The 27247-nt window shown below is 39.1% G+C and overlaps 1 protein-coding gene across 1 annotated transcript; it reads right to left on the reverse strand.

Annotated features, from left to right (window-relative positions):
- Window positions 1-470: 470 nt before the first annotated feature.
- On the reverse strand, window positions 471-24793 carry plcb2 (phospholipase C, beta 2). Its single transcript, XM_021310483.2, has 32 exons — window positions 24556-24793; window positions 24270-24347; window positions 23346-23414; window positions 22357-22497; window positions 21665-21744; window positions 21477-21530; window positions 21323-21398; window positions 21094-21194; window positions 20742-20902; window positions 20509-20655; window positions 20096-20253; window positions 18227-18309; window positions 17978-18062; window positions 16920-17178; window positions 16220-16305; window positions 16046-16142; window positions 15867-15951; window positions 15600-15724; window positions 15236-15387; window positions 14110-14274; window positions 13892-13991; window positions 13687-13791; window positions 12572-12636; window positions 12370-12460; window positions 11842-12288; window positions 11483-11669; window positions 10947-11088; window positions 6419-6483; window positions 5940-5993; window positions 5693-5750; window positions 4154-4237; window positions 471-1547 (listed from the first exon to the last, which is right to left on the reverse strand). Exons 1-32 carry the CDS (start codon window positions 24637-24639, stop codon window positions 1377-1379), a joined length of 3855 nt encoding a protein of 1284 aa, XP_021166158.2. The 5' UTR covers window positions 24640-24793; the 3' UTR covers window positions 471-1376.
- Window positions 24794-27247: the final 2454 nt, after the last annotated feature.

Below are 27247 nucleotides of genomic sequence, written 5' to 3' on the forward strand. Positions count from 1 at the left end.
GTTATAACCTTTACATTGCAGACTTACTGCTCAGCTGTCATTATGGCCTGGGAGCCACATGTGGCTCCAGAGCCAAATGTTGCAGATTCAGAGATTTGATGAGCGCCAAAAGCAATGTGAAAGACTAGGAGAGGGCGTCCCAAGATAAATCAAAGCTGTGACTGAAAATCCAGGTCATTCAACCTAAATATGGATATGTGAAGTCCTCCTAAAGTACAACCATATACCCATTAAATATATAATATTTTCCCAGCTCTATAAATCTAGTATTTTTTTTACCAGGTTAATAATAAATATCGATCCATTATGAACTAGTTTTATTTGGACAGTATCACGTAATATGCAGCACCGATGTAAAAACATATTTTTTAAATCAGAGATCAGTATTCGGGATTTGTCTGACAGTACCCCAGAGTAGAATGTTATTGTGAGTTTATTAATTCACAGAAAAGAAAAGTAACATTTGGTCGCTCAGAATCATCAGACACAGTCACAAGACAGAAAAAAATCTTATGTATGCCACTCGATGCCACTTGTGTTACTTTTGAAGAGCTCAATGAATTCCTGTTGAACATTATCACATTCATCACATTAACCCTAGTTCTATTGAAATAAAGCAATTTATAGCATTGCTGAACTACAGCAAGAGTGTCTATGTAGGCCATTCAGTTGGGTTATTTTTAAACACAATGTGTGATCTTACAACTTCCTTAAGTACCTAAACAACGAGTAGAGAGTAAAAAGCTAATGTGACATGGAAACATCAAGATTAAAATGTGTTCAATAAAGGATGCAAACTCAGGCTGTCTTGCATTATCTTAATCCATTAGTATTAATAATTGAACAGTTGCTTTAGAAACCACAATTATAAAAATATATGGGAAGTTTAATTTGTGAGAGTTTACTCCTTTAAAACTGTCTGTAATGCTCCAGCAGTAGGAATGAAACCCTACGTGTAAAGTCAAGAGCGACAAAGGGAGACACTCAACCTGCAGACAATAATAAAATATTTTAGATGCTACATTTATTTCAAATTTTTAACCCAAGACAGCATAAAGGAGACTGAAACTACAGACCTTGTGCTTTTAGTGAAGTAGATCTTCCACTGTAATTTCCTAACGTTACGAGTACGAAGAAACTTCAAAACCATCTAACTTTGGCATAGAGTACATTCAAGGGGAACACATTACTGGCTTTTAACTTCCTAAAGGATACTCCCGCTATAAATAGCACATCTAACATCTGAAATTGGCTCTGAGCTCGACTAACAATCCTCATCTACTTTATAGCAATGTTCCGATTTTAGGTTATATAACAGACTGAAAGCATTAATATAAGAGGCATAAAGCAGAGAGACGAACGATCACAAAGTACATCTAACCCACGAAGACATTTCCATAGAAGCTCTCGCATGCAGGCTTTTTGTCTTCGCTTTCATCGACATATTCTGGGAAGTGCGCCCCCACGCAGACGTTAACAGCATTCCTCACTTCTGCAGGCAGAGACCTCATCTTCTGAGCGTGCTCTTTCAGAGCCTCCTGGATTAGCTGCAAACACAGAACCCAAATGTTAATTTTCAAAAGGATTGTGACTTGAGTTTGAGGTGGCCTTGACTGGAATATTCCTGTGGACCTTTTATTGTGACACAAACTGAAAATCCCTTCTATCCCTGTGATGAGGAGCTGGATTCAAAGGGTAATGCAGGATTTTTGTTGAGGAGAACTTTTGGCCTCTTCAGTTAGTGTAAATACAGAATATTCGGTTCCAAATCTGGTGATTGAGGTTAGTCCGAGAGGAGCCACGACCAAAGCGAATTTCCAAACTCAGGTCCTTCCTCAAAAAAGGCAAACAGTTGAATGGAAACTATGTTTCATCAACCTTTAAATTGCCAACATTGAAAGGATATTTTTAGACAAGCAAACAATTATTTATAAAAAGTCAGAGTAACGGTCAGACATAAAAGAAAGGCTGTGCAAAAAATATATAATAAAAAAATATATTAAACTGGTTTAGGTGAATGTTATTTTGTTGATTATTCCATTGCATTACTTTTTGGGAAGTTACTCCGTACAGAAATGTGTCGCATGTTTTGTTCTAAGTACCCGTTTCACAGATATTAAGTGAATAATCGACAGCTTCTGTATAAATAACCACTCAACGCAGAAGTGACATAAAGGTTCATAAAATGGGTTCACACAATCCACTACTAGAATCCACTAGAAGTCGGATTTGGTCTTGGCCCCTATTTGATTTTTTGTTGCTCTTAGCCTCCTGAACCAAGTAAATTATACTGAATGAAGATGCTGAAGGAGTTACCCACCCGATGTAAGGGTGCTGCAGCACTCCCTTGTGAACTACAGATTACACACGTTGAACGCATGCAAAGATAAAAACTAATAAATAAAAACGTATATGACGTAATAAGTGTTGATAAACTGTGTTTTCTATTACTACTGGAGCAATATGAGGATTTTTAAGATATGGAAAAATTGATTTGTCCTATTTGGTTGTATTTGGCGTCACATGAAAGGGTGCAGAGATAAATAAGCTTTAATTTATTTTATAAAGCTGCCTCCGATACATATGATGGGTGCTATAATGGTGAGCAGGACAGTTCCTACTGCAGATACTTTATGGTATGATGCCTAGTTACTGTGTTGTGATGTCCAGATAGTTGCATTTTAGGCTTATCTGTCAAAACAACAGAATTACAGAAGTCCTGGTCTTTGTCTACAGTGTCTCTGGCAAACTTTATTTTTAACTACATGCTTTTTCTTTGAGGGCAAAACTTTGCTATTTATACATCGCCTATGAAAGTTCGATTTGATCGATTTCTTATTTAAAGAGCCCGCAATTTCTTTTAAACAGAAGCGAAAGTTTGCTGTAAGTTCTGTAATTACATTTTAGGGTTCTTAGAGGCTTCTTTTAGCATCTTGGGATCTGCTCTCAGGATTTTATTTTATTTATTTATTTATTTTGATTCACCTTACTTGAATTTTTTCGCATTTATATTGATATCAAAATCCATGGCAGGAACAGATTTCAAAAAGAATTTTATCTCAATAAAAAAAATGAATCAGACTGTAATGGGAGAATAAAGTCTTGTTAAGTGGTCCTCATTTCTCCCTTTGTTTATTTGCGCTTGCACTTCCGCCCACTGCTTCTCGCAACGTTCGAAATTGCATTTGTAGGCTAATACTATTGTTAAGACCCACCGTCCATCTGGCCTTTACACGTCAATGTCTAAACGATCTCACACCTCTTTTCTCAATATTTGCTGCCAAGCTTCCTCCTATTCAATAGGAAACATTTGCAACCAAATGATTTGACATCATTTACAGCTGTGGGAGCTTTTTTTCTGCTGTTTCTGTTTTGTCACCTTTTCTGGAATGTGTCATACTGACACATTTCATAAATGTACTGGATAGAGATTGCTCATAACAACATCTCCCTGCATCGTTTTAGGTATAATCTTTTGTAACCATGTCTTTAGGGACATGGTTACAGTTTATGGTCGGTGGTCAAATTGTGGCCAAAACATTGAGGAATTAAAAAATCTAATGATCTGCTAAAATGATTAACTCTTCTGAAACTTTTTTCACATTCTGTCTCATTACGTTGTGGCGGCCTCATTACAAACGCTATTAAACATTTATTAACTTTTGTAATAGAGCAACACAACCTAGTGCATATTTATAACATACAAGGAAAATTATACATGGATTTATTTTAAAATTTTTTATTATTATTCTGAAGAGTGGGGATTAACCCAGGAATCGTTAAGAGTAAGAGTTATAAAACGATGTCCAGTGACACCATCCACCCAATCCCACTGAATATTTTGCAAATAAGAATAGGCAGAAATTTCAATCTTCAATCTTCTTCAATTTCTTCTTTCAGTCTCTTCCTCATTCTTAGTCTCTTCCTTCCAATTTACATTATACATGTTGGTCTGTCAAATAAAATCCCAATGGTATTACTCGTAGCAAGACAAAATGTAAAATAAATAAATAAACAGCTAAAGTTTAATTTAAAAACCAGCATGAGTGTTTTTCTAAAAAGCAAGTTGTCATTCCAAGTTCAGCTTCATGTTTCTTTGAAAAATCCTGTTAGGAGCCAAAAAACAAGCACCTTTCGATATCACTGTGTGTACCTGATTAGTCGTTCCCTTGACTTCCTCCAGGGTAGCAGCTTGTTTCTTCATTAGAGCCTCTTGCTGTGGACTGTACTCTGCAGACTGTAACACAGCAAAGTACACATTTCCCTTTTTTTTTTGTGGTTTTCAGTTCCTATGGACAAGCTTGTGTGCGTTTGTGCATGTAGCGGCAGTGATACACAGATAGTTGTTTTGTCTGTAAGTAGTTTATCTGCTCGTGTTTCTCCCGGTGAGTGTATGTACGTAGCCCCGTGGGATGCAACCCGAGAGAGGATCGATACGGTTAAGTCGCCGGTTGGTCCTGCTCAGTAAGATTTCTCGGCTCCTGCACTCCAGCGCTCAATACTGTGCCACTGCTGATTAATCAGGAGATTGCGATGTAAATAGTTGCGGTAATTAATGGATAAATGCTGATTAAGCTGATCAGCTTGAACTGCAATGCGACCCAAGTGTGCGGCTGGGTGGGTGAGGGAGATTTTTTTTTCCTTTGCCTTCCAGTTTGAGTCAGTCGTTGCCGCACGCAGTGAAAGGACCCGGTTATTAACATCAGATCTGAATCTTGATGAGCTGACAGCGAAACAAGAGAAGAGATGAGTGAGTCATCGACCACACATGCATTAACCCGTTCCCTGTGAGCAGCTCCTGAGCGATGGGCAAGCCTGGCCTGTGGTTAGGGTCTGCTGCACTTTATTCAAAAAGGTGGAAACACACTGTTGGTGAGGTAGAGAATGAGAACTAACTGTGGGTTGACAAGATACACAGTTGTTGTTTTTTAGCATGTGGGAGTACTTACTGTTCATAAATGTGTGTGTGTGTGTTCCTGAAAGCAACATGTGGGCGTACGGGATGCAAACATGTTTGCTGTAACATGCCTAGGGTAATATTTCTTCCATGTTTTATTCAAATATGCAGGCACTTCCTAGTCACAATTTGGTATATTTTAGATGTTTAATGGTCCAGACATTATAGCAAGGCTTGGGCTGGCATACTCCCCTTAACCAAGGTTTAGCAAATCAAACAGTTTCCCCCAATATAGGCAAATTAAATTGGTATAAAAGTATGGGGTTTATCTATTTTTTGCCAACTGTAAGCATTTTGTACAGACTGAAGCTCCTTTAAAAACCACAGCCCACCCATCGTCTGACTGTCCCTTCGAGGATAATGTATCATGTCATAGTTTAAATCATCTCAAACTTGTAATTTTAAATGCCAATGAGCTCACTGAACTCCAATGGCCTCTGCAACCACCCGATCTCAACTCCAGTGGAGCATCTTTGGAAAGTGGTGTTATGGGAAAATTTGAATCACAATATAGAGTGAAGGAAACCTGCAGCAACTATGTGATACTATCATGTCAACTTGGACCAAAATCGCATAGGATATATCCCACAAAACATTGTGTCAATTCAAAGGGTAAAGAAGGGGGTCAACCCAGGACTAGCAAAGTGTACCTAATAAATTGGTAGATGAGTGTATATAGTGTAGTGTTTGCGCAGTAAAATTGTAAAAATGTTAAAAGTACCGGTATTCACTTACAGCAGCATCAGCCTGACTTGTCTCATCGAGCATCTCAGTGCTCATGGCCCTTTTCAGCCTAAAAAAAGATCATTTAAATTAGATTCAATAGTGAAAAAGAAACCATGCTTTATTTTACCAAGTTTTTAAGTGTGAGTTGTTTTTAATTGCTTAAATTCTCATTTATCTTCAGTACCATATGGCTAAACTAGGAAAATGAGAGAGAGAAAAAAAAAACACTAAAAAGTGATTAAGACCTTGAACTTACTTTGATTTCTCTGTGGAGGAACATTTCTGACTTTTCTTCTTCTCTTTGGTTTCACTACAGTGGAAAGAAAAAGGATGGTAAAGATTGTAAAATAGCAACTTTCTGAACAATCCTTCGTCTTTAAACAGGAGTTGCAGGGCTCAGTGTTTCTGGTGTGACCTTATCAGAGCTGCTTTTGCTTCCGCGCTGTTGTTTAAAAACCTGTCCTGAACTAACCATCTGGCCACTGGGGACTTTGGACAACACACACCTAACACCATGAGCCAGCCAAGGACATTGGAAGACCCGCCTGCTGAGGTGATTCATTGAGTATTTGATGTATTCTCTTTGCCAAATGTCAAGTTTTTCACCTCAGATGACACATGCGCACACAGTCAGAGTCACACTGAAGAGCCCCAGGATGCAGATTAGTGGGTCTGGGCGTCGCTTTTTTTAAATGTGTGGATTATGTCAAAATTGTTTTGCATGTGTGCTCGCACCTCTCCAGGGTCTTCAGCTCAATGGTGTGTTTCTCCATGGCCATCTCCAACAGTTTCGCAAGTCTCTGTCACAACAGAACAAAGAAATGGCACAATCCCAGTCAGATTATAGACCTAAAGGGGACATAAGCAGCTCTAAATTAACATATTGCGTTTCAGGTTTTCATCTGCAAGAAATTCGCCTATCCACAGTCAGATCACCTGACCAGGCCCCTGTACCCTCAAATAGACTGAACATTTGCGAAGAGAGTCCCGGTCTGATGCATAATAAAAGGAGTCTCAATGCCTTTTCTCAGGATCCAAGAAACACAACAAAGAGAAGTAAAATTAGCTGCTGCAGCAGAAAGGTGAATTCACACCGAGTCAAATAAAGACAGTTGAGAGATGAGAGATGAAGGGCTTTATTGGAAACACATTCAGATTTTCTCTTTCAGAACCTAATTTTAAAATCCTCGCTATAATAATAGAATAGAATAGTAGTAGAATAGAATAGTAGTGTCTTTTGATAATCTAAATGAGCAAAAATAACCCACTTACGACCATGGTCTAAATTGGCTAATGTACCACTTTGTGCTTTCAGGGACAGATAAAGCAGCTCAAAGCCAAAGAATATAACAATAATTTACATATTCATATTAGGCTGAGTTCAGTTTGTGCATAATCACAAAAATATTGGTATAGGTTTAAAATATCTACCGATTAAACATTAAATTTTGGGACGACACATATATTGAATACTTGTTTAAAAGGGGATTGTTCGTCTTTTTTTTTCCAGATTTATCAACAATAAACATCAATTATAGAAGATTTAGGAATTGTGGATTGTGTGTATTTACTTTAAAAGGCATTTTATATAAAAAGCTAAATATGGCTTTTCAGGTTTGTCAGGACCCCACCATAGCTTTTTGAAGAACAATGGTATTGGTGATTCCCACTGCAATATGTAAAAAGCCCCATAACCCTTTTGTTTCACTTTCTGACTTCAGATTAATATGTATATTTTTGGTCAGTTAGGTTTTGTCTGTTACCAAAGTTTTCAGATCATAAAAAACTATTAAAAACCTATCTGGGTGTTCCTGGGACAGGATGGGGTTGTGCAATACAACATCGTGTCATCAGCATAACTGTGAAACTTCGAACTTCGGTTTGGAGCAATACTACCAATAAAGAAAATAAAAAGAAGTAGTCTTAGTACTGACCCTCGAGGCACCCCTTTATTGACTTTGGAGTGTTTGGATGTGCCCCTTTCAGCCTGTACACACTGTGTTCTGTCTGCCAAATAATTTTCAAACAAGCAGACAGTTTCCATGGACAGACCTGATCTAGCAAAACAATGCATTAGCAATGAGAGGTGCACCAAGTGCAATACCTTAGAGGAGTCAATAAAAAGGACGGCACGGTATTTAGTCTCAATAGAGTGTGTTTTCTGTGACATAAATGGCTACATCTTGGGTAAATGATATCTTCTTATGTGAATGATCAACACTTACATGTATGCTATGCTGTTCTGTTTACATACCCTGTCATGCATGCACTGGAGGAGCTGCTGTTTAGCAACGGCCCCACACCTCGTTGTGCCATTGGCAGAGAAAAGTCGTCCCGGGTTGTCCCTAGCTCACCACTAATTTCTACTAAAAAAGCCTGGACTCGCTTGATCATGCAATCAATTAGTCAATTGTTATTATAAAATGTCGGCTTTTAACTCATAATACATTGCATAAAGAGCGTTTTTCTTAACTAGACAAAAATAAACTCAGGTATATTTACTTGAATTGATAAGATTCACATTCATTGACCAGTGATAGTTGTGGTTGCAAGTTATTTTAAAAGTCAGCAGCTAAAACGGCCACAAAGTTATATACAGACACTTCACATTTTCACCTTTTTAATATGTTGTTGCATGAAAGATATTAACCCACAACCTTATGAAATGACTGCATCAGGAAAGTCTTTATTATTATCCTTAGGCTGTATTAATGAAATAAGCTACCTCTTTATTAGTAATATATTTATTCATGTCAAAAGTGGAACGTTTCGACGTGGTTATCTGGCATCAGCTCTTATTATCTACTAACTATTGAGCCCTGTTGAGATTTTTCTGCCTGTTCTTCTAGTATTTTTGTCTCTTTCTACTCTGCTCTCACCTCTGAGTCCTCATGTTCGTCACTTGCTAAAATGCACTTTTTTTAAACCACTGTCTCAAAGTGCTCAATTTGGTGCAGGGTGAGTCACTTTAAAAGCACTTGCACCACCATACTGATGCCATATAAATAAAAGCTTGTTGTCTATCTTGCATGAGGTTTATAGAAATCCCCCTGCACGCATAATACAATACCCAAAAAAATTACGTTTAAAGCTTGCATGTGCTTCAATCATTTGAAACTGGTTACCTCTTTTCAAATGTGATCCTCAAAATACAATGCCTTGCAAAAGTATTCATATCCCTTGAACTGTTTTAGATCTTTTTCACATTACAACCCCAAGTCTCACTGTATTTTGTTAGGATTCTATGTGATAGGCCAACAAAAAGCAGTGCATACGGGGAAAATTAAGTAAAATCTAATGTGGTTTTTAGCATTTATTTTTTTTTAAATAATAGAAATCTGAATAGTGTGGTGTGCCTTTTTTATTGATCCCACTTTAGTCTGATAAATAAAATCCAGATTGACCTTTCAATACAGTTTACCAGTGTGTAATTTAATCTTACATGGTTTAGGAGCTTTGCATCAGTATGCAGGAAGACCAAGTAACACACACCAGATAGATCAGGCATAAAGTTGTGGAGAAGTTTCATGCGGGGTTAGATTTGCGTTCTTTTGCACCTCACAATTACTGTGACTTGCAAAAGTATTCACATCCTTGACATTTTTCGTGTTTTGTTGCCTCGCAACGAGGATAGCTTGAGAGTTTGCACCGTGTCATTTGCAGAACATGCCTACAACTTTGAAGATGTATTATTTTTTGCTATTGTGAAGCAAACAACAAAAAGTATAAAATAACAGAAAAACTCAACTGGCATAACTCTCCACCCCCTCCTGAAGCCCGAACTCTCTAGAGCCACTTTTTGGAGCAATTACAGCTGCAGAGCACTTTGGGTAAGTCTCTATGAGGTGGCCACATTTTGCCACGGGGATTTTGGTCCATTCCTCAAACTGCTCCATGTCATGATCTGGCCTGGCTGCTGTCTTCATCCTGCCATTCCTCACATGCTTCGTTATATTAATTATGGATGGCACCTGCAAACCTGCCTCTCCACTGCTCTACAATCAGCCTCATTCTACAGTCCTGTTTCTTGCTCTTTTTAGGGTCTCTGCAGACAGCACAGATTCAGGTCAGATTATTGAAAGCTTTTAGAGTAGATGTGCAGCGTTTTTCGTGTTCTCATGACTATGAGCCTTGCCTAGCCCCTTGGATCTGTCTACCCATTTCTTCTCAGACAACCCATGTCTCCAGAACTTGAACCAAGCCCAGCTATCCTGTCGGTTTCCTCTGCTGTGAGTCAGCTGTACTTTCTCGTACTTCTTTACAATTTTGTCCCTGACTTATTTGGCGAGCTCCTTGGTTTTTATAGTGTGATGTCATCCAGAGAAGACGACTCACCCGCTACTACCATCTAATGTAGAACAGATTTCTGGATCAATGTGTGCTTCTGTGCTTTTTTGTCTTTCTTGATGTGTCTCTGCTCTGTCTTCTCTAACCCCCAGTCGGTCGAGGCGGATGACCGTTCATACTGAGCCTGGTTCTGCTGGAGGTTTTCCTTCCCGTTAATGGGGAGTTTTTCTTCCCACTGTCGCTTTATGCTTGCTCAGTATGAGGGATTGCAGCAAAGCCATGTACACTGCAGATGACTCTTCCTGTGGCTCTACGCTTCCCCAGGATTGAATGCTGCTTGTCGGGACTTTGATACAATCAACTGGTTTCCTTATATTGGACATTTTGACCAATCTGTATAATCTGACCCAATCTGTATAATATGATTGAACTTGACTTTGTAAAGTGCCTTGAGATGACATGTTTCATGATTTGGCGCTAAATAAATAAAATTGAATTCAATTGAATGCCTTTTGCTTAGCGGTGCTGCAGCCTCTGGGGCATTTCAGAAAAGGTGTGTTTATACTGACTCTTAGATTGCACACTGGTGGGCTTCATTTCACTAATTCTGTGACTTTTCAAGATAATCGGTTGCAACAGAACTTTTTAAGGGCTTCATAGCAAAGGATGTAGATACACATGCACATGCCAAATTTTGTTTTTTTCCTACTTTTTTTGTATCGTTTGATTTTACCAACTTGGACTATTTTTGCAGATCCATCACATAAAAATGATTTTGAAATATTTAAATTATAGAGGAGCAAAATTAGCAAAAAGCCAAGGGGGGATACTTTTGCAAGGCACTGTATGCATTAGTTTATATTTTTTCCATCAAATAAAATGATACTATATGAGGAAGACTGTGGTTGTAGTGTGTTAAAGTGTCAAAAGGTTTGGTGGGTATGAATGTTTTTACATAGGATTCTATCAGACCTACCTCTGTAGCAAACTGCTCTTTCTTCTTCTTCATCTGATCACACTGTTCTGTCCACAGAGCCTGTAGCTCAGTCTGCATTTTGTCCTTCTGCTCCTGGACCCGCTCTTTCTTCGCACTGTTGTCCGAAGAGTTTTCCGCTCCCCTGGTGGACACATGGCACAGCAAAAGTTTATTTGCAAAGAAAGGGTTAATAACTGCACAGCTTGCCGTGGCTGCTTCTTTGTGCACAAAAAGCACTGCAGGCAGAACTCATTCAGTGATTTTTTTATGCATCATTTAATATTCTGCTAGGAAAAGTTGTTAGTTGCAAAACATTATGCATGCATCTAAAAATAATCTTGCTAATAACCCTGACTAAAACAGTAGCAACAACTTCCAGTACTAACATTCTTCAATATTCAGTTATGCTCTGCAGGAAGGAGAACAGCTTTTGGTGCCTGGATGACACAAACAGGCCAACCGATGGATTGCTGAACACACCCACATGATCAAAACCTGCTGTTTTCTGTCACAAACAGAGGAAAATATCCACATACTCTTTCTTCTTCAGTGAAAGCTTCTTCTTGATAGCCTTGAAGGAGTCGGAGAATTTCTGAATCAGATCCTCTGATTTTTTCTGATATTTCTTCTCAGCTTCTTTCATCTCTTTCTCCTGACGCTTGACGACCTTCAGATAGTTCTTGTGCTGAGTGAGTTGCTCGACAGTTACAGTGCAAGGCTCTCCTGCGAAATAAAAAAGGGAAATGCTGCAGGAATTTTCCATCTTTCGGAGTACAATAACATTTAATCAAAAACATACTTTCAACAGTACTTTTATAATTTCGCTATCTGCAACCTCTACCAACAGTGCGGTGAGAGGAGGGGAAACGTGATGGATGAAGCACTTCACCATTACCTTCAGCACTGGCTGGCAGCTGAGGAGAGTCACTTGATCCTGCTGATTCTGACGATGCATTGGCCGGGCTGGACAAGGACACGGATGCATCCTCTGCAGGAGCTTTTTCTTCAGAAGCAGGTGCAGATGCCTCAGACACTTCTTTATCGTCAGACTTGAGGTTTGCATCTGGTTTAGTGTCTTGTTCCTCTTTGGCTTCAGGAGTTGCCTCTGCCTCCAGGGGGACTCCTTTGGGGGCTTCAGCCGCCTCCGTGGATGGAGGGTTTTCAGGAGGTGATTGAGTTTCAAGATTCCCTGCATCTGGCTGAGCACCCTCGGCAGGTGTTGCGTCAGGGGCTTGAGACTGCCCAGGCTGTTCTTTAGCTTCTTCTGCACTGTTTTCAGAAGGAGCCTGGGATGGACTGTCGCTTGCATCAGTGTTTGGTTTTGATTCGGATGCAGCCTTGTCTGAAAAAGTAAGGGAATCATAAATCAGGCTGTGAGACCTGATAGGAGAGTTCTATAAAGATCAGAATCCGAGTTTATTACCTTCAGCGGGGGCCTCGTTCTCCTTGGCTTTGCCTGCAGGGGGTTGATCCACAAGAGGCAACTCATAAGGAGAGATGTAGTCGGATGATGACTGCAGGGGTGAGAAAACAGTACAGGAACAATCCAGTAAAGACTGTCATCCTCCAGAAACAGAAACGCCGCTGTTTTTTTGTTTTCAGTAAATCAAGCAACATCATTTTACCTCCTTAGGGGTCTTTGAGGTCTTCTCTGAGCCCTTTGTTGGGTTAAATAAGGCATCTGTGAAATCTAAGGTAGGAGTCAAACACAACAGTCAGCAAAACTCTTACAAACACACAGCTGTACCTCAATAAATAAGAATATCATCCAAATGTATATTTATTTTGGTAATGCCATATTAAATGGATTCATTTCATACAGAACTACATATTTCAAAATGGCTTACGGCTCAATACAATACAAAATTTAGTTCCTCAGCAAATTGCAATATTACATGAAACCAATTTAAGAAAGGATTTCTAATAAAGAATTGTTAGCCCATTGTTATATACAGTACAGGCATTTAATACGTGGTCAGGGAGCGTTACTGCATCAGTGCACGGCAGCATGGAGACAATCAGTCTGACTCTGCTGAGGGGTTAAGAAAACTTCCCATTTTTAACAACAACCTTTAGATTATATTTGATTTGCTTATCAATCAATTACAGTGAAAATATGGTGACTGAACCACATATTTGTACTTTTTGCAGTATGGGCCAGCTCAAGGACTGCTAGAAAATCTAATAATCATCTTTATAAAGCTGGTAAGCAGACAGAAAACATGAGGTTTCTGATCCGGCTGCCCAAATTGTCACTGAATTTAAGAACTTCACTCGGGATTTCAGCTCAGTCACACTTCCTCCAGACTCTGGGATCTTGATTTCCAGATGAAATGCAAAATTTACTTTCATTCAAAAAGTCATTTCTTCTTTAGCGATGACCTTTTCTGGCTGAGCCTACAATTCTACAGTCTTTGCAATCCTTGTATGGGCTACAACATCACCATGACAAAATAATTCTGTATTAAAATTAAAAGCTTTTATGTGTGTGTGTGTTTTTATTTTCTGTAAGCCATTATCGTCTGAATTACCCAACAAATATAATACTGTGTGCAACTAATAATTTTTTTTTTAATTTAAATCTATTTTTGCTATGATGTTAAAAGTTTGTTATATGCACCTGTAATTTGCACTCTTCCCTATTATTTAAAGTTTTTTTTTTTTTCCCCTTGTTATTAACTGTTTTGTCAATGGCAGGCTTTAACCTTCAAATGTGGAAACGGAACAAAAAGCCAAACACCTGCAAAGGCCGCGGGGATGTAGTCTTTGACCTCTATGTACACAAAGAGAGCGGGCAGGGTGAGAGGCATGTTGCTCTCACTGCGCAGGCAGATGTGATGAAAGCCTGCAGGGCGCAAAGAAAATCTGATTTTATCAACACATCAACTCCTTTTGAACCAAGAGCGGGCTGAGCAGCGCTGACGTGTTGTTACGGGCTCACTGACCTGACTGGATGGCGTCCACGGGGATTATTCTGTGTCCCACAAATTTCCCGTTCTCTTCATGGACCACGATTCTTAAAGCAGCCATTTCTGGAAGCAGGATCTATAAATAACACACACACACACACACACACACACACACACACACACACACATGTTCAGTCTGGGAGCAGAGATGCGTGCCTTGCTCTTTGGAACCTATTTAGTGTTGCGGTTCCCACCTTCTCAAAAACAAAAGGCTCCTCGTTCCACACCGGGTTAATGGCGTTGGGCGTGGTGGACCACTTGGTGCGAAATTTCTTCTTGGGGTCTCCCGGCAGCCCAATCACCTCCACCTCAACCCCGGTCTTCACACTCTTTTCGGACAGAAACTGTCCTGAATAGATCTGGCGGACAGGTGCGTGAGATGTGAAGACGCACACGTACGGACCGAATTACGGTATTGATGCCTGAGGCTGTGCCTGTGCATGCTCATCAAAGAGTGGATATAAATAGAGCTGAGGGTTTCTCTCATGCAGGGTCTGATAAAATACTAGGAAACATGTTTGAGTCACAGCAGGGGGCTGATATTATACTCCGAATCCAAACAAAACATGAACTCCCTACCCAGAATTAGTCTAAATTATTGCTCAAATCGAAGCATGCAAAAAACATCTTTCAGTGCAATGCCATCGATAATACGGTGTATCCTAGAAAAGTGTTCACAGCCTTAGGACCTTTGACATTTTGTCGCTTTATAGCCACGCACTTCTGTCCACTTTACTGAGATTTGCATGTGTTACACCAAGACAAAGTAGTGAACAACTGGTTAGTGGAAGCAGAAAGGCGGCGATTTTAGAAAACTTTAGTTAAAAGATTGACAGTCGAAGTCTAGAAGAAGATCTTGAGTCAATACTAAAGTTGTTGAGGGTATGTTTCTGTCAGCTTTGGAAAATGAGAGGTTAACAACTTTGTCCATTCTTCTTTGCAAAATAGCTCAAACTCAGCCAGATTAGATTAGGAGCATTTTGAAGTTCTTCCACAGATTTGGAGTAAGTTTTAGCTCCGGACTTTGACAACGTCATTCTGACAAATATATACCGGGATGCATTGAATAAAACAAGGAGTATTTATCATGTAACTTTTACATGCAACCCTTCTCCTACACACCTTAATCCAATGGCTGCATTTTCTCATTCAGCTCTCCAGATTCCTGGTAATGAGCCATTCATTTCATTTAGGTGTGTCAGAGAAGGGATGCATCCAAAAGTTGCAGGATAGTAGCTGTTGAGGACTGGATTTAGGCGTTCCGGCTCCAACGATCTGTGATTTATGTGATTCATAAAGAGAAATACGTTTTGAACCTGCCTTTATGGTCAGTGTGCTTGCCACTACGGTGTCGATCCTGTCACAGAAGGGGTCAAACTTTTTATCGCTGCGGCGCATCACATCGTGTTTGAGGAGGTAACCCGTTCTGCCGTTGAATTCAAACAAGGCCATGTTCAGCTGCATGGGGAAATCTGACAGCACAGAAAAACAAACAGGGCTCATTTGTGCCACCTCTCTTCGGTTCCCGGAGCAACAGCGGGGATCCCAGATACCAGCAGAGGTCAGTGTAGCACAAAGAGGCACACCACTGACCTCCAGTGGTGAGCAAATAAAGTGTAATTGAACAAGAACTGTGAAGGAATTATGTAGATGTGAAGCTTCAAAGTGAAATTTTTAAATGTACCCATTGTTTGATAGTTGAGGGCCACCATCTGGCAGCCGACGTTCCAAAAAGGTTGAGGGCTGTAGTTGGAAGAGTCCATTCTTGTTCCTTTGGGGTAAATCCTGCTCATCTGTCGCTTATTGTATCTAGAAAGTAAGGTTTCGGAAATATATTTCTAATGTTTTGATTCTTTCTTTCTTTCTTTAAATTTCAAATTATTATTATTATTATTATTATTATTATTATTTATTTATTTATTTGAGCATCTGGAGCTCTATTTAAGGATACTCGACAAATTCAACAGCAGTCTTGGCAATCATTGCCTCCCCTCTGGTTTCCACAAAGGATGAGATGACATAGCTTTTGTTTTTCTCTGCAAAAAAAAAAAAAATTAGAAAATGTTCTGACTCCGGCATCGTTAACAGAATTGTAAAAAGGCATTTGTGTGGTACGAGCAGATGTTATACTTCTGGCATTTTCAAAGGAGATGAATTTGTTGGGCTGGATGTAGTTGACTATGGATGACATCGCCTCATAGGCTGTCACTTCCTGTCCAGCTGTGCCCTGTTGGGGAGTTGACAGGAAGTTAACTGATGTTTGGACTCTTGTTAGTGGAAACGGTTGAATATTTCATGTTTCACCTCGTCTGATGTCTTCATTTTCTCCTCATCCTGTTCTTCAGTTTCTTCTTGCTCCTCATTGTCTTCTGCAGCGGCCTCTCCCTCAGCTTCCAGCACATAATCACAAATTAGGAATGCACCAATATGAAATTCTGGGGCAATATCGATTTCCGATATTACGATTGCTGTTATGTCCGATGACTTATTTATATATATATATATATATATATATATATATATATATATATATATATATATATATATATATATATATATACAAACCTTTACGTTTCTGTAATGGTTACATTTTGTAGAAGTTTGTACTTACTGAAAAGTGTTCTAACTGAATTTTTGAATGTTGGTTATAGCCTACACAGCTTTTTTTTATTTTTTTATTTCTGCTTCATTTAGAAATCCCACAATGATCCATCACTGTCACTAACATGACCGAACAAAAACCGCATGACAATCCCCTCACCTTCCCCTCTTTTAACACAGGTATACTAGATGGAAATTAATATCAGTAGTTAATATCGGCCCAGTTTTAGTTATTGATCCAATACCGATATGTAAAAACATTACTAACATTGGCCGATACCGATGTTAATGCTGATGTATCATGCATTCCTAATCATAATGTTATTTCATTGCAATATTATGAATCTGGACCGCATTTTTATATATTGCCTGATGTGGACTGAACTGGATATCTTGAGTGCACCTGGGTTTTCCTGAGTGGGAGCAGCTGGGTTGCTTCCATCCTGGGAAGAGGCATTTGGATCCTGGGCAGGTTCGGCTGCAGCACTCTGTGCAGGTTCGGCCGCAGCAGTCGGAGCGGTTTCAGCCGCAGCAGTCTGGTCGGCGACGGCTGCAGTGTTTTTTTTAGTCTGGGCTGGCTTCTCGTGGCTGCCCTTCTTGTTCTTGATGAGGATCTTTCCCATAAGTTCAGATGGGCTCGGGATCTGCTGGCCTGGTTTCAGCTTGATACAAGAGATAAGAACAAAATAGCTTCAAGTAAATTCAGTCAAACATTTTGATGATACTTTAACACTTACCAGGTTTAACAGTCAAATTAATTATTTCATTTTAAAGATTATTGCACAAAGGTCAGTTGATAAGAGAAAGTTAATGAGCAGGATATCGTCGAGTTTACTTGACAAATTGGACAGGGACAAAAAAGGCATTTAATAAGATAAGATAAGATAAGATAGACTTTATTGATCTCACAGTGGAGAAATTCACGTGCCACATCGGCTCAATAATCAAAAGAAGGTGCCAAAAGGAGGAAAAGGTGCATGAGGTATATACAGTGCGTCCACATATACACTGTGGATCGAGAGAAGAAAAAAGAAAGAAAGCAGAGATTTAAGATGACTTATGTATATTTAAGTGACTTATATACATATGGATATGATATTTTTGATCCCACTCTCAGAGCTCAATGTGGGAAGATGGGTCAAAATGGACCAATCTCGAAGAAACGTGTGACTCAATATATTCAGAAATCGTTGCTATGTCCCTGGTGTCATCTAGCAGTAAAGCAACTCAGTCTCTGAAACAGACACTTTCACATTATGAGTTCAACAAACATTAATCTGAGGTATAAATCAGTTTGTGATGCCGTGATGATCCTGTCCGGCAGACATAAATAAGTATACAGTTATAAAGCTTAAATTCTGTACACCCATTAATTTCACACGTGTGACTGTTAGTGTGACCACTAACTTCACACAATATAACTTTATTTTACATAAACTTATATCGCAGGAATAAACTTACAGGGTATTTTTCCAGAGGCTCTGTCAGCAGAGCGTCACCAAATATGGTTTTGCAGTAGTTAGCCATCTTCTCCTGCTGTTTCACCCTAAAAACAAAACAGAGTAACACCTTTTATGATTTCCAAATCTGCTCAAAAGGTCCACCTGCATCATCAATATGTTCTAGAAATATTAACATTTTTTTAAAATCTGAATGTTATTAAATTATGTTAACAATAAAGACAGAGTTTTAATTTAAAAAAAAGCTTACGAGTCAACATGGTTCTCGAATGAAAGAATGACAGGATATTTTGAGGTCTTGAATGCACTCTCAGCGATGGCCTCTATCACGTCCTGTTAAATGACACATATAGAAGTATTTTTATGTCTTTTCAACAAAGTAATTTATTTCATTTATGAGTAGAAATTTGTAATAACAGCCTTCCTTAAACGTACTCTTTGCTTTTCCAGAACTTACAGGTTGTTATATGGATATTACTGGGTTACTTTCTGGTAATTTCCAGAACCTACAGGTTATATTCTTCAACAAAATTAATTTCTTTCTCTTACTTTTGTAGCATTATTTACCCAAAATTCTTAGGTAACCTTCCTATAACTTATAGGTTAGTTTCCGGAAATGTACAACCTAACCGGCTACATTCCTGGAACATATATGTTACTTTCCAATAACTTACGGGTTATTTTTCCTAGATCTTACAACTTATTCTCCAGAAATACCAAGTGAGTAACACAAATTACTTTTTGGTAGGTACTTGTCACTTTACAGGTATTTCCAGAATTTACAAGTTATTATGAAGAAATTACTGGAAATGTTCCTAGAATTCACGTGTTATCTCCATGAAGGATGCAGGTTACTGGAGATTGCTTTCAGGATCTTACATTTTACTTTCCAAATCCAAAGGTGAATCTCCCAGAGGTTGCAGGTTATCACATCCCTGGATTTGAAACATCCTGTTTTTTTTTGGTTTTTTTTGGTGCGTTTTGTTTCTCTGCTGGCACTTCCCTGAATTCACATTTTACTCTCAGACCTTTCCGGAAACATGCAGGTTCCTTACCTGGAGCATATAACTTAATTTATATGACTTGCAGATGCCTTTCTGGATCTTTTACAAGTTATTCTACCATAAAATTGCAGAATATTTTCCTCTACTGTACTGGTCACTCTCTGCAACTTCCTGGTTACTTTCTGGTACTTGATGGTACCTATCTGGCAGTTAGCATGTTTTTATGTGCTACTTTCAAGAACTTTCCACAAGTACCAACTTTTCTTCATTGTTTAATGTGCTTTCTTGGAACTTAATCAATTAAATAATATGCTTATGTAAATTACACAATAATGTCAGGGATCCATCTGTTTAATAATGTATCATTTGTGGCAGTTAACCTCATAATACAGCCCAGTCTTCAAAAATACCTCCGAAAGCAAGCTTTATATTCTGGAAAGTATCAGGTAACAATTCCCCTCCTAATTTAGCCTGTGCCAGCGAGTACCCTTTGGATCCTGGAAAGTCACCTTCAAGTTATTGAAAGTAGCCTGTCAGATTAAGAATGTATCCTCCAAATTATGCAGAAAGAAACCCCATAACATGAGTTACACCAGCATTTAATTTCCCTTTGAGACTAATAAAGTATTTTTGAACTGAATTGAATTAAAGCCAGTGTTATAAGACTCATGTAAAAAAAAAAAGCACATAAATAACAGGTTTCCAAATGTTATGAAGCTCAACCACCCGAGTGTGTGAAAATATACAGAAACGCAAGTCTGAGCACCACTCTGAGGCTGAAATAAACTGAACCAAGGTGTGTGTGCCTTTGCCCCTGAGCATGTGCAGCTGCAGCTGTCCTTAAAAGGAAGAGTTGAATGCGAGAGGATAACGCCCGCCTGCCTCCTTTATGTGTTTGTGTCTCACTGTGGACTTTGAAGGCTCTCAGTAGTTTTCCTCATTGTTTCAAACAAGTAAGTGAGCACGAGTAACTTCTTTTTATGTTTTTTTTTTTTTTTTTAAGAGGATGTTGCATTTGTTGCACATTTTTGAGGGTTAGTTTTGTTTTCATTGTGCAACATCTAGGGTGAACCAAAAGAGAGCTCCAAATAATGACCAACAGCATCCGAATCTACCTTAAAAAGGATCTCGGTGCACATGGTGAAGCCATGGGTAATGATGGGCTCCTCATCTGGAGGTTTCCCTTTCCAGCAGTCCAACTCCAGACACCTGCATCCAGACAGCAGGCACTGGCGATACATCTCCGGAGACGACACGCCAGAGAACTGACCGGCTGAACAGGGAGAGGGGAAAAAAATATGTGAAAGCTTGCAAATGCATTTTACATTACAAGTTTAAGGAAAACAAATGACATTTAATGGCTTTATTAAAGGGATTTGGCAGTGTCAGGATAAATTCAACTATATGGGATAAGTGGCACTGTCTTCAGATTTTTACACCATTGACAGCTTATGACGGTTTTATTATTTGACTGCTGTATAGGATTAAAGGCTTGGTCCAGTGATTTCGAGGTGAAAGTCGGATTGACCTGTTAGGTATGTGTTGTGGGAGGACTTGATGAAGTAGTGGGGTATTGGCTGGGCCATGTCCTGAGACTTGGCCAGCTTGTCCTGTATGACCACTGATGTCTCTGGACCCATCAAGTAGAATAAAAGACCTTCTGGAGAGATCAGACCTGCGGAGCCGTGGAAAAAATGATTACGGCGAAAACTCAAACGTTATATATCGAAAAAAAGAAGTTGAGCCTCTGGGAGTTTTTACCTCTGTTGGAGTTGTTGGACAGCGGTTCGTACTTGTCAATCAGGGCCTTGATCTGGTCTTGCCGCAGACGTGGAAACAGCTCCTCGTTGAGCCGGGAGTCCCGCTGCTTTTCGTTCAGGAACTTGGTGAAATTGTCCTTCGTCATGGTAGGTTTGGTGGAGCTGGAACGCAGGGTGAGGCATTACAATCACATCAGCAGTGCACCTCTTGGTGCTCAGCCCCACCACGGTGCACTAACCTCCACCTGAGCCCGTTGCTAGGCTGGGTGGAGTTCAGAAAGCAATAACTATCAGCACAGAGAGATTTTTGTCATGCTTTCTTTTTGGAAAAAAACAACAACAAAATGACCTACTATGAAGTGAAGATCTCATAGATCTCTGGTCTAGGACAGAGATTTGTCAGGAAGGTCCTGAAGGCAGCTTCAGTGAATACATCAGGCTTAATGCTGTCATACTGAAACACAGTTGATTTGCATGTCAGCTTTTTGTTTAGAATAAAAACGAAACAAATTAATTATATTGGAGATAAACAGAAATTTTGAGATGCATTTTTTAATCATATATTTTACTTTTGTTTCTGACCTTTCCTTTGGGGAGGTGAGCTGCAGCCAAAGCACTTTCAACCCTCTTCTTATCAGCGGGGAACATTTTGTAGATGCTTAAAGAAACACAGCCAGCGAATTAGACAAGACTATACACACAGTAAAAACTGTTGTATGATTATATTGTAACCTACTGCTTCACTGGTATTTTGCCATCCTTGTTGGTGTGAAGAGAAAGTCGGACGTATCTAAGATCAATTTCAGGAGATTTCGATTAGAATTCCCACTGCATGAAATCTTAAAGCTCAGTCTTACGCAGCGTGTGCTAAACAACCATTAATTACATCTACAAGCGGTGTCTCATTCTCTGATGGTCACTTACATTTTCTCCAGGAAAACCTGTCGGCATGCATTAGTTCTTGCAGCATTGTATGCGATTGCAAGAATGTCATCCGCCCAGTTCTTTTGAGCAGAAAAATACACAGAATATCGCGTTACATTCAAAGTAATTAGGAGAGGAGATTTACATTGCCTTGCAAAAATATATCTGCACATTCAGCTTCTTTTTTTTTTTTACATTTTGTCATGTTAGGAGCGAAAACTGTGTATTTCACTGAAAATCTGCATAGCACACTTTTGACATTGTATTTTATATATGTATTGCAAACCGTTGATAATTTGTCTCCTACTTCCCAGTAATGTACTACTTTGTGTCTGCATATCGTCATTCTTTGAAGCCACAAATGTGGAAAAAGACCAAGGATTGCCAATACTTTCAATCCACTATAGTGTTTGCATTATTTAAAAGAAATTCCCCCATTTCGCCACTAGATGGTGCAAGTATGGTAGCAGTTCAGGAAATGATGGTAAATTTAGTTGAATAAAGAAAATTAGTAATTTTATTTTGGCTGATTAAATCTAAATAAGGGCGCCATAAAGTCTAATACAACTAAAAAGGAAGCTGTGAGCGCCTCATTAGAGCGGGAGCAGAGGATCATTGCATAATGGGAGACTGTGTTTCAGCCATTTCTGGGAAGAGATGACAGAAAGACTCATGCGGGCGTTTATTATTACCTGAGTCACTTTCTCTTTTGAGGCAAAGAAGTTATGATAGGTCAGATTCACCATGTCTGGGCCTGTGACGATGGTCAGTGTTTTGGCCAGATGGTTGCTGTCAGGGAAATCCAGGTTGAAGACATTGCGAACTTTTGGATGCTGTGAAAAGACAAAAGTACCTCTGAAGTGTTGATGTTAATTTGATTTTTTTTTTTCTTTTTTGCATGAGGTACTAATCATTTTTGTCCCCTACTTCAATACAGACAATTCTAAATCCACACAGAGTGTAAATCTAGGAGCATTTGCAGGCAAATGTGGTGACCAGAATATGCAAACACATACACAAACACTCTGAGATTCTTGCGCACATGCAGTCTCACACAAGTGCTCACACACGACATACAGGATAAAGCAATTTAATGTTTTAGGGGGGATCTTCCTGTGTATGCCTCTCTGCAATCAATCACTTGTGTTCCGCTCCCAGTGATGCAGAAATGACGTCACCCTTGGAGCAGCTTTCCCAAAAGCTCCTCAGGGGTCAAATTGGAAGATGTGCTTCCATCTGCACCCCGACCGGAATGATGCAGCTCTCGTAGCCCTCGAGGGAAACGCATTTCCCTCTCCGTGAGGCAAGACGATGGATGGCTGCATTGCAACTCTCAGCGGGGGCCTTCAAGGACTAGAAATTAACTGAAACTACAACTGGCAGCTTTGAGCTCAAAAAAAAGGAGAAAGGAAAAACAGGCTCACTCCCAAAGGACCCGGATCATGAGTCAGTCAGTGGCACCGTATGTGCTCATGCCTCTTTGTGCACCGGTGCATCTGTAGTTTTTTTTTTTTTTTTTTTTGCAATGCAAATATGTTTTTCAAATTAATGGGTGAACTAAAGGCTCAACACGAAGCATGCAGAGATTTAGTCAGATGGAAGTAGCAACTTCCATCTGACTAAATTACAAAGAAATCAGGGATTATAAAACAATGCGATGCAGTAATAATGCAATACTCACTTTGGGGAGTTTTGCATATTTTCCAGTTCTCGTATCTCTGATTGTAGCAACATCCAGGAACGTTGTCTCCTAGAAACAAGAGTCAGAGTCATATCCTGCGGTAAGTTCCTCACATCGGCACTGGGCCAAATACAGATTTAGATACTACAACAAAAAAAAAACTATGAGGCTTGCATCGCCTTTGTGACGATTATTTACCTACATTTTTTTTTTCTTTTTATATAACATGCAAGAACATGCTGTGCTTCTACTGCAGCTCAGACACATGAGCCACACATTTAATTAAAGCCTCACTGGTTTTCTGATGTGGCGAAAACCAGACGGGACCTTAATGAGCGGGACAGAGCACTGGAAGACAGGCAGCCTACGAAACAAAAAGAATCGCAGTCCAGCTGCACCAGTTCAGCGCACATCAGCGCCAGTCGATGGCTGCCAAGGCAGGAAGGTGGCGAAAGGAGCTGGGAGTTATCCCACAGCCTTCACATATCAGAAGCACATGAATTTTTACTGGCAGTCTGAATCTGGGGCACGATCACCTGCGTTTCATATGCGGTCAGATATTGTATCTAATACAATCCAATACACCAGCTCCACCGCAAAAAAAAAAATCCACCTACATGAATCTCAAATTTTATGATAGCTCTCAGCTTGCGGGACACTGTGATCAAGCTGTGAACTGCTTACAGTCCCAGCTTGCCAACATTATAGCTGGTGTTGGTTCTTGAATTAATGCACGCTAAAAAAAAAAAAAAAAAAATTATGAATACTGTATTATTAAACTGAAAAGTTTCTAAGATACGTAAAATGTTTGGATTGCAATGATAGGCTTTTCTGTCACACTCCTTTCACTGACTGAGTGCAAATGAAGGATACTTTACAGCAGTGAAATCTTATTTTCTTTTGCCTTCTCTTCAAATTGATTACCTTGCTTTGGTTTGTCCAGTAGACGTAAAAACCTTTTGGATCCATCTTCATGGTGACGGGAACGGTCTTTGTTGTGTCCTTGGAGGAGACAAGGGAATTGGCTTTCACACAAATTAAATGTGTATTGATTTGAACCAATCTGCTCCTTGCAGTACACATTAACCTGAAGTGTACTAGTCTTTGAGTTGGGCTAAGTAATTAAATGATTTTCAGATGATAAAAAAAGAAGGAATAAAATCCTGTTTCCTTTCCTTTCTGATATTTCTATATGAAAACATCCACTCACCTCCGACCACTTGGTAAACCGTTCTCCTTTGACCAGAAAGTCTTTGACCACTGGAGGGTCAAGAAAGTATCTTTTCTTATTCATTTTGTCCCCCTAACCTGTGCTTTGGTCCAACACCATTAAAATAAAGCCTCTGTCTGAATATCCACCATGGCTTTACCCATTGACCAGCTTATCACTCCATCTGAATCCAAAAGATGCAGTAAACTGCAGTTCATCCCATCTGACTATAGTCAGGACGCACCCTAAGCCAATATGCATTGCAAATCAGGTCAGGGAAGACACATATACTAAGACGGAAAGTAAAGCCAAACAGCCTGTGATTTAGTTATCTGTATTCCTACATTAAAAGAAGTGTTGTTAAAAAGCTATTATATATGTCTCCCATCAATTTTCTTTCTCCGATTATGAACCGTCTATGCTACAACACAAATGTTGTCTTGAAACAGGGTAAGTTTAGAGAGGAACCAGATTAAAAAAAACTCTAAAACACTTTAATTTTAGATAAAACATTTTTTGAAGTCAAGAAATATTCAGTGAGGGATTGCAGCAAAGCCATGGACAATGCAGACGACTCTCCCTGTGGCTCTATGCTTCTCCTGGAGTGAATGCTGCTTGTCGGGACTTTGAAGCAATCAACTGGTTCCCTTATATAGGAAATTTTTGACCAATCTGTATAATATGATTGAATTTGACTTTGTAAAGTGCCTCGAGATGACATGTTTCATGAATTGGCGCTATATAAATAAAATTGAATTGAATTGAATTGAATTGAATTGAATTGAATTGAATTGAATTGAATTTAATTTAATTGAATTGAATTGAATTGAATTGAATAGTGCACCCAGAATGTTCTTGCAGCACCTTGAGTCTAGTCAAAACAGCTTCTTACTTCTGCAGGTGTTGTACCTGAATCCTCAAAATGATTAAATATATATTACCTTCCTTGTTGTTTTTGCACTTGGTTTATATTCATGCTGCAAACAGTGTTGATGTAAGGATTGTGTAATGTGTATTTATTCAGTGAAATGATTACATGTTAGGAATTATAAATATAAAAACAGCCCTAGTAATGATGTAGTCTAGACATCTGGTGACATGTTGACTTTCTCTCATTTTAAAGATCGTGGATTTGAAAAAATAAAGGAATCTATCGGCTGTATAATGTGACATGGCTCTGGCATTACCTAAACACCTCTTCTGATTGGTTGATCAGGTCCTTGTGACGCCTCATTCTCTGAAAGTGGCTGCCATTGCATATAGAAACAACCAAGAAAATTTGCCAGACATGTCCAGTGAGGACTAATCCTCCTTTAAGATTAAGTTGCAATGAAAGCTTTTTGTTGAACCATATGCTGCGCTAAGTTTGTCTCCTTTTGCTTAAACCCCCTTGGACACATGTAACTTTCTTTAAAATGTTTTGGGTTTTTTTGTTTTGTTCATAACAAAACAACATGGGCCAGATACAAATGTCAGTCAGTCTGCCTAATGTTCCAGATTAACCTAAAGGTAGAGTGGATTATTTTTCCATAAATGTAGGTAAGAAAATCCCAAGTCACTTTTTGAATACCTGTGCAAGACCTGCTCTTCTGCTCCTCAGGGGGATCACATGACATCATCTCTCAAAATCCATTCTGGTCTTATTTCTTTCTTCTTCTGAGGCCTTCCACTTCTTCTCAGAAACGTGTAAGATAGTTTGCTTCTTGCAACTCTCTGCCATTTTCAAAGTAAAGAGAGTAGTGGAGTTACAATGAAAGGCTAAAACCAAAGCTCACTGGATACATAAACACTAGAAGTCCACATGCGTAGCAAGAGGAAACTGACAGGGATGATTGGCATGTGGGACAACCAATAGACAAGGTGATCGCCCCAGAAGTTGAAGCCGAAAGAAGATTGTCCACTATACCTTTAATAGCTGTGGTTTTTACGTGCAGGCCAGCCGGGAGGAGGGAATGTGGGAACTGCTTGAGTAGAAATTCACTGTTTAGTGAGTAAGACAACAGTCCAGTTTTGGATCTCAGTAATGTGCTCTGTTCTTTGTTCAGTAGCAGATACTGAAAGCTTGTTGGTCTCCAAGCGGGCTCCAAAGACAGCTCATCTCCTTTTGCTTCACCCTCGTTGGTCAAAGTTAAACATTAAAACTCTGAATTAGGCTGTAAAACCAATTCTTCTGCCGTCATAGGGAGTGACAAACTTGATAAATAGACTTTAATCACTTTAATTAGCATGTTGAACATTTAGTTCTCTTTTTTAAGTTTCCTTTTTGGTAATTTGCAGACTGGCATTTGTCTCTGTGCAATTATTTGACTATTTTGTTTAAAAAAAAAAAACCTAGTGAGCCCAGTGTGATCACTACTCAATTTAATTTTACATACGAGTTCATTACTAGTTCTCACACAGTTTTCCTATTATCTTTGGTTCACGTTTACTTTTAGAGGCGATTCTAAGTAAAATGTTGATACTGTGAAATATACATTAAACTGTTTTGTAGCTTTTATATATCATAAATAGCACTCAGTGGAAAGTAAAAAAAATATGTGTATTTTTGTTTCTTTTTTATTCTTACTTATGGCGCCAATTTGTCCATGAACATCAATAAAATTAATTGTAGCCTAATCACGCAGCTAATCCATTGGAGAAGCGTTAATATTGTCCTCTATTGATTCATCAGTGAGAGAGAAATAATGTTTTT

The sequence above is a fragment of the Fundulus heteroclitus genome, chromosome 19 (assembly GCF_011125445.2).
Source record: "Fundulus heteroclitus isolate FHET01 chromosome 19, MU-UCD_Fhet_4.1, whole genome shotgun sequence".
Classification (NCBI taxonomy): domain Eukaryota; kingdom Metazoa; phylum Chordata; class Actinopteri; order Cyprinodontiformes; family Fundulidae; genus Fundulus; species Fundulus heteroclitus.

Bases quoted from the DNA above. Each gene is read 5' to 3' on its own strand.
- plcb2 (XM_021310483.2), bottom strand. From the start codon at position 24,639: ATGAATAAGAAAAGATACTTTCTTGACCCTCCAGTGGTCAAAGACTTT. The intron at 20,656-20,741 runs GTAAAAACTCCC...ACGGCTCCGCAG, and splicing joins GTCCAACAACTCCAACAGAG to GTCTGATCTCTCCAGAAGGT. The intron at 11,670-11,841 runs GTAATGGTGAAG...TTTATTTCGCAG, and splicing joins GCTGCCAGCCAGTGCTGAAG to GAGAGCCTTGCACTGTAACT.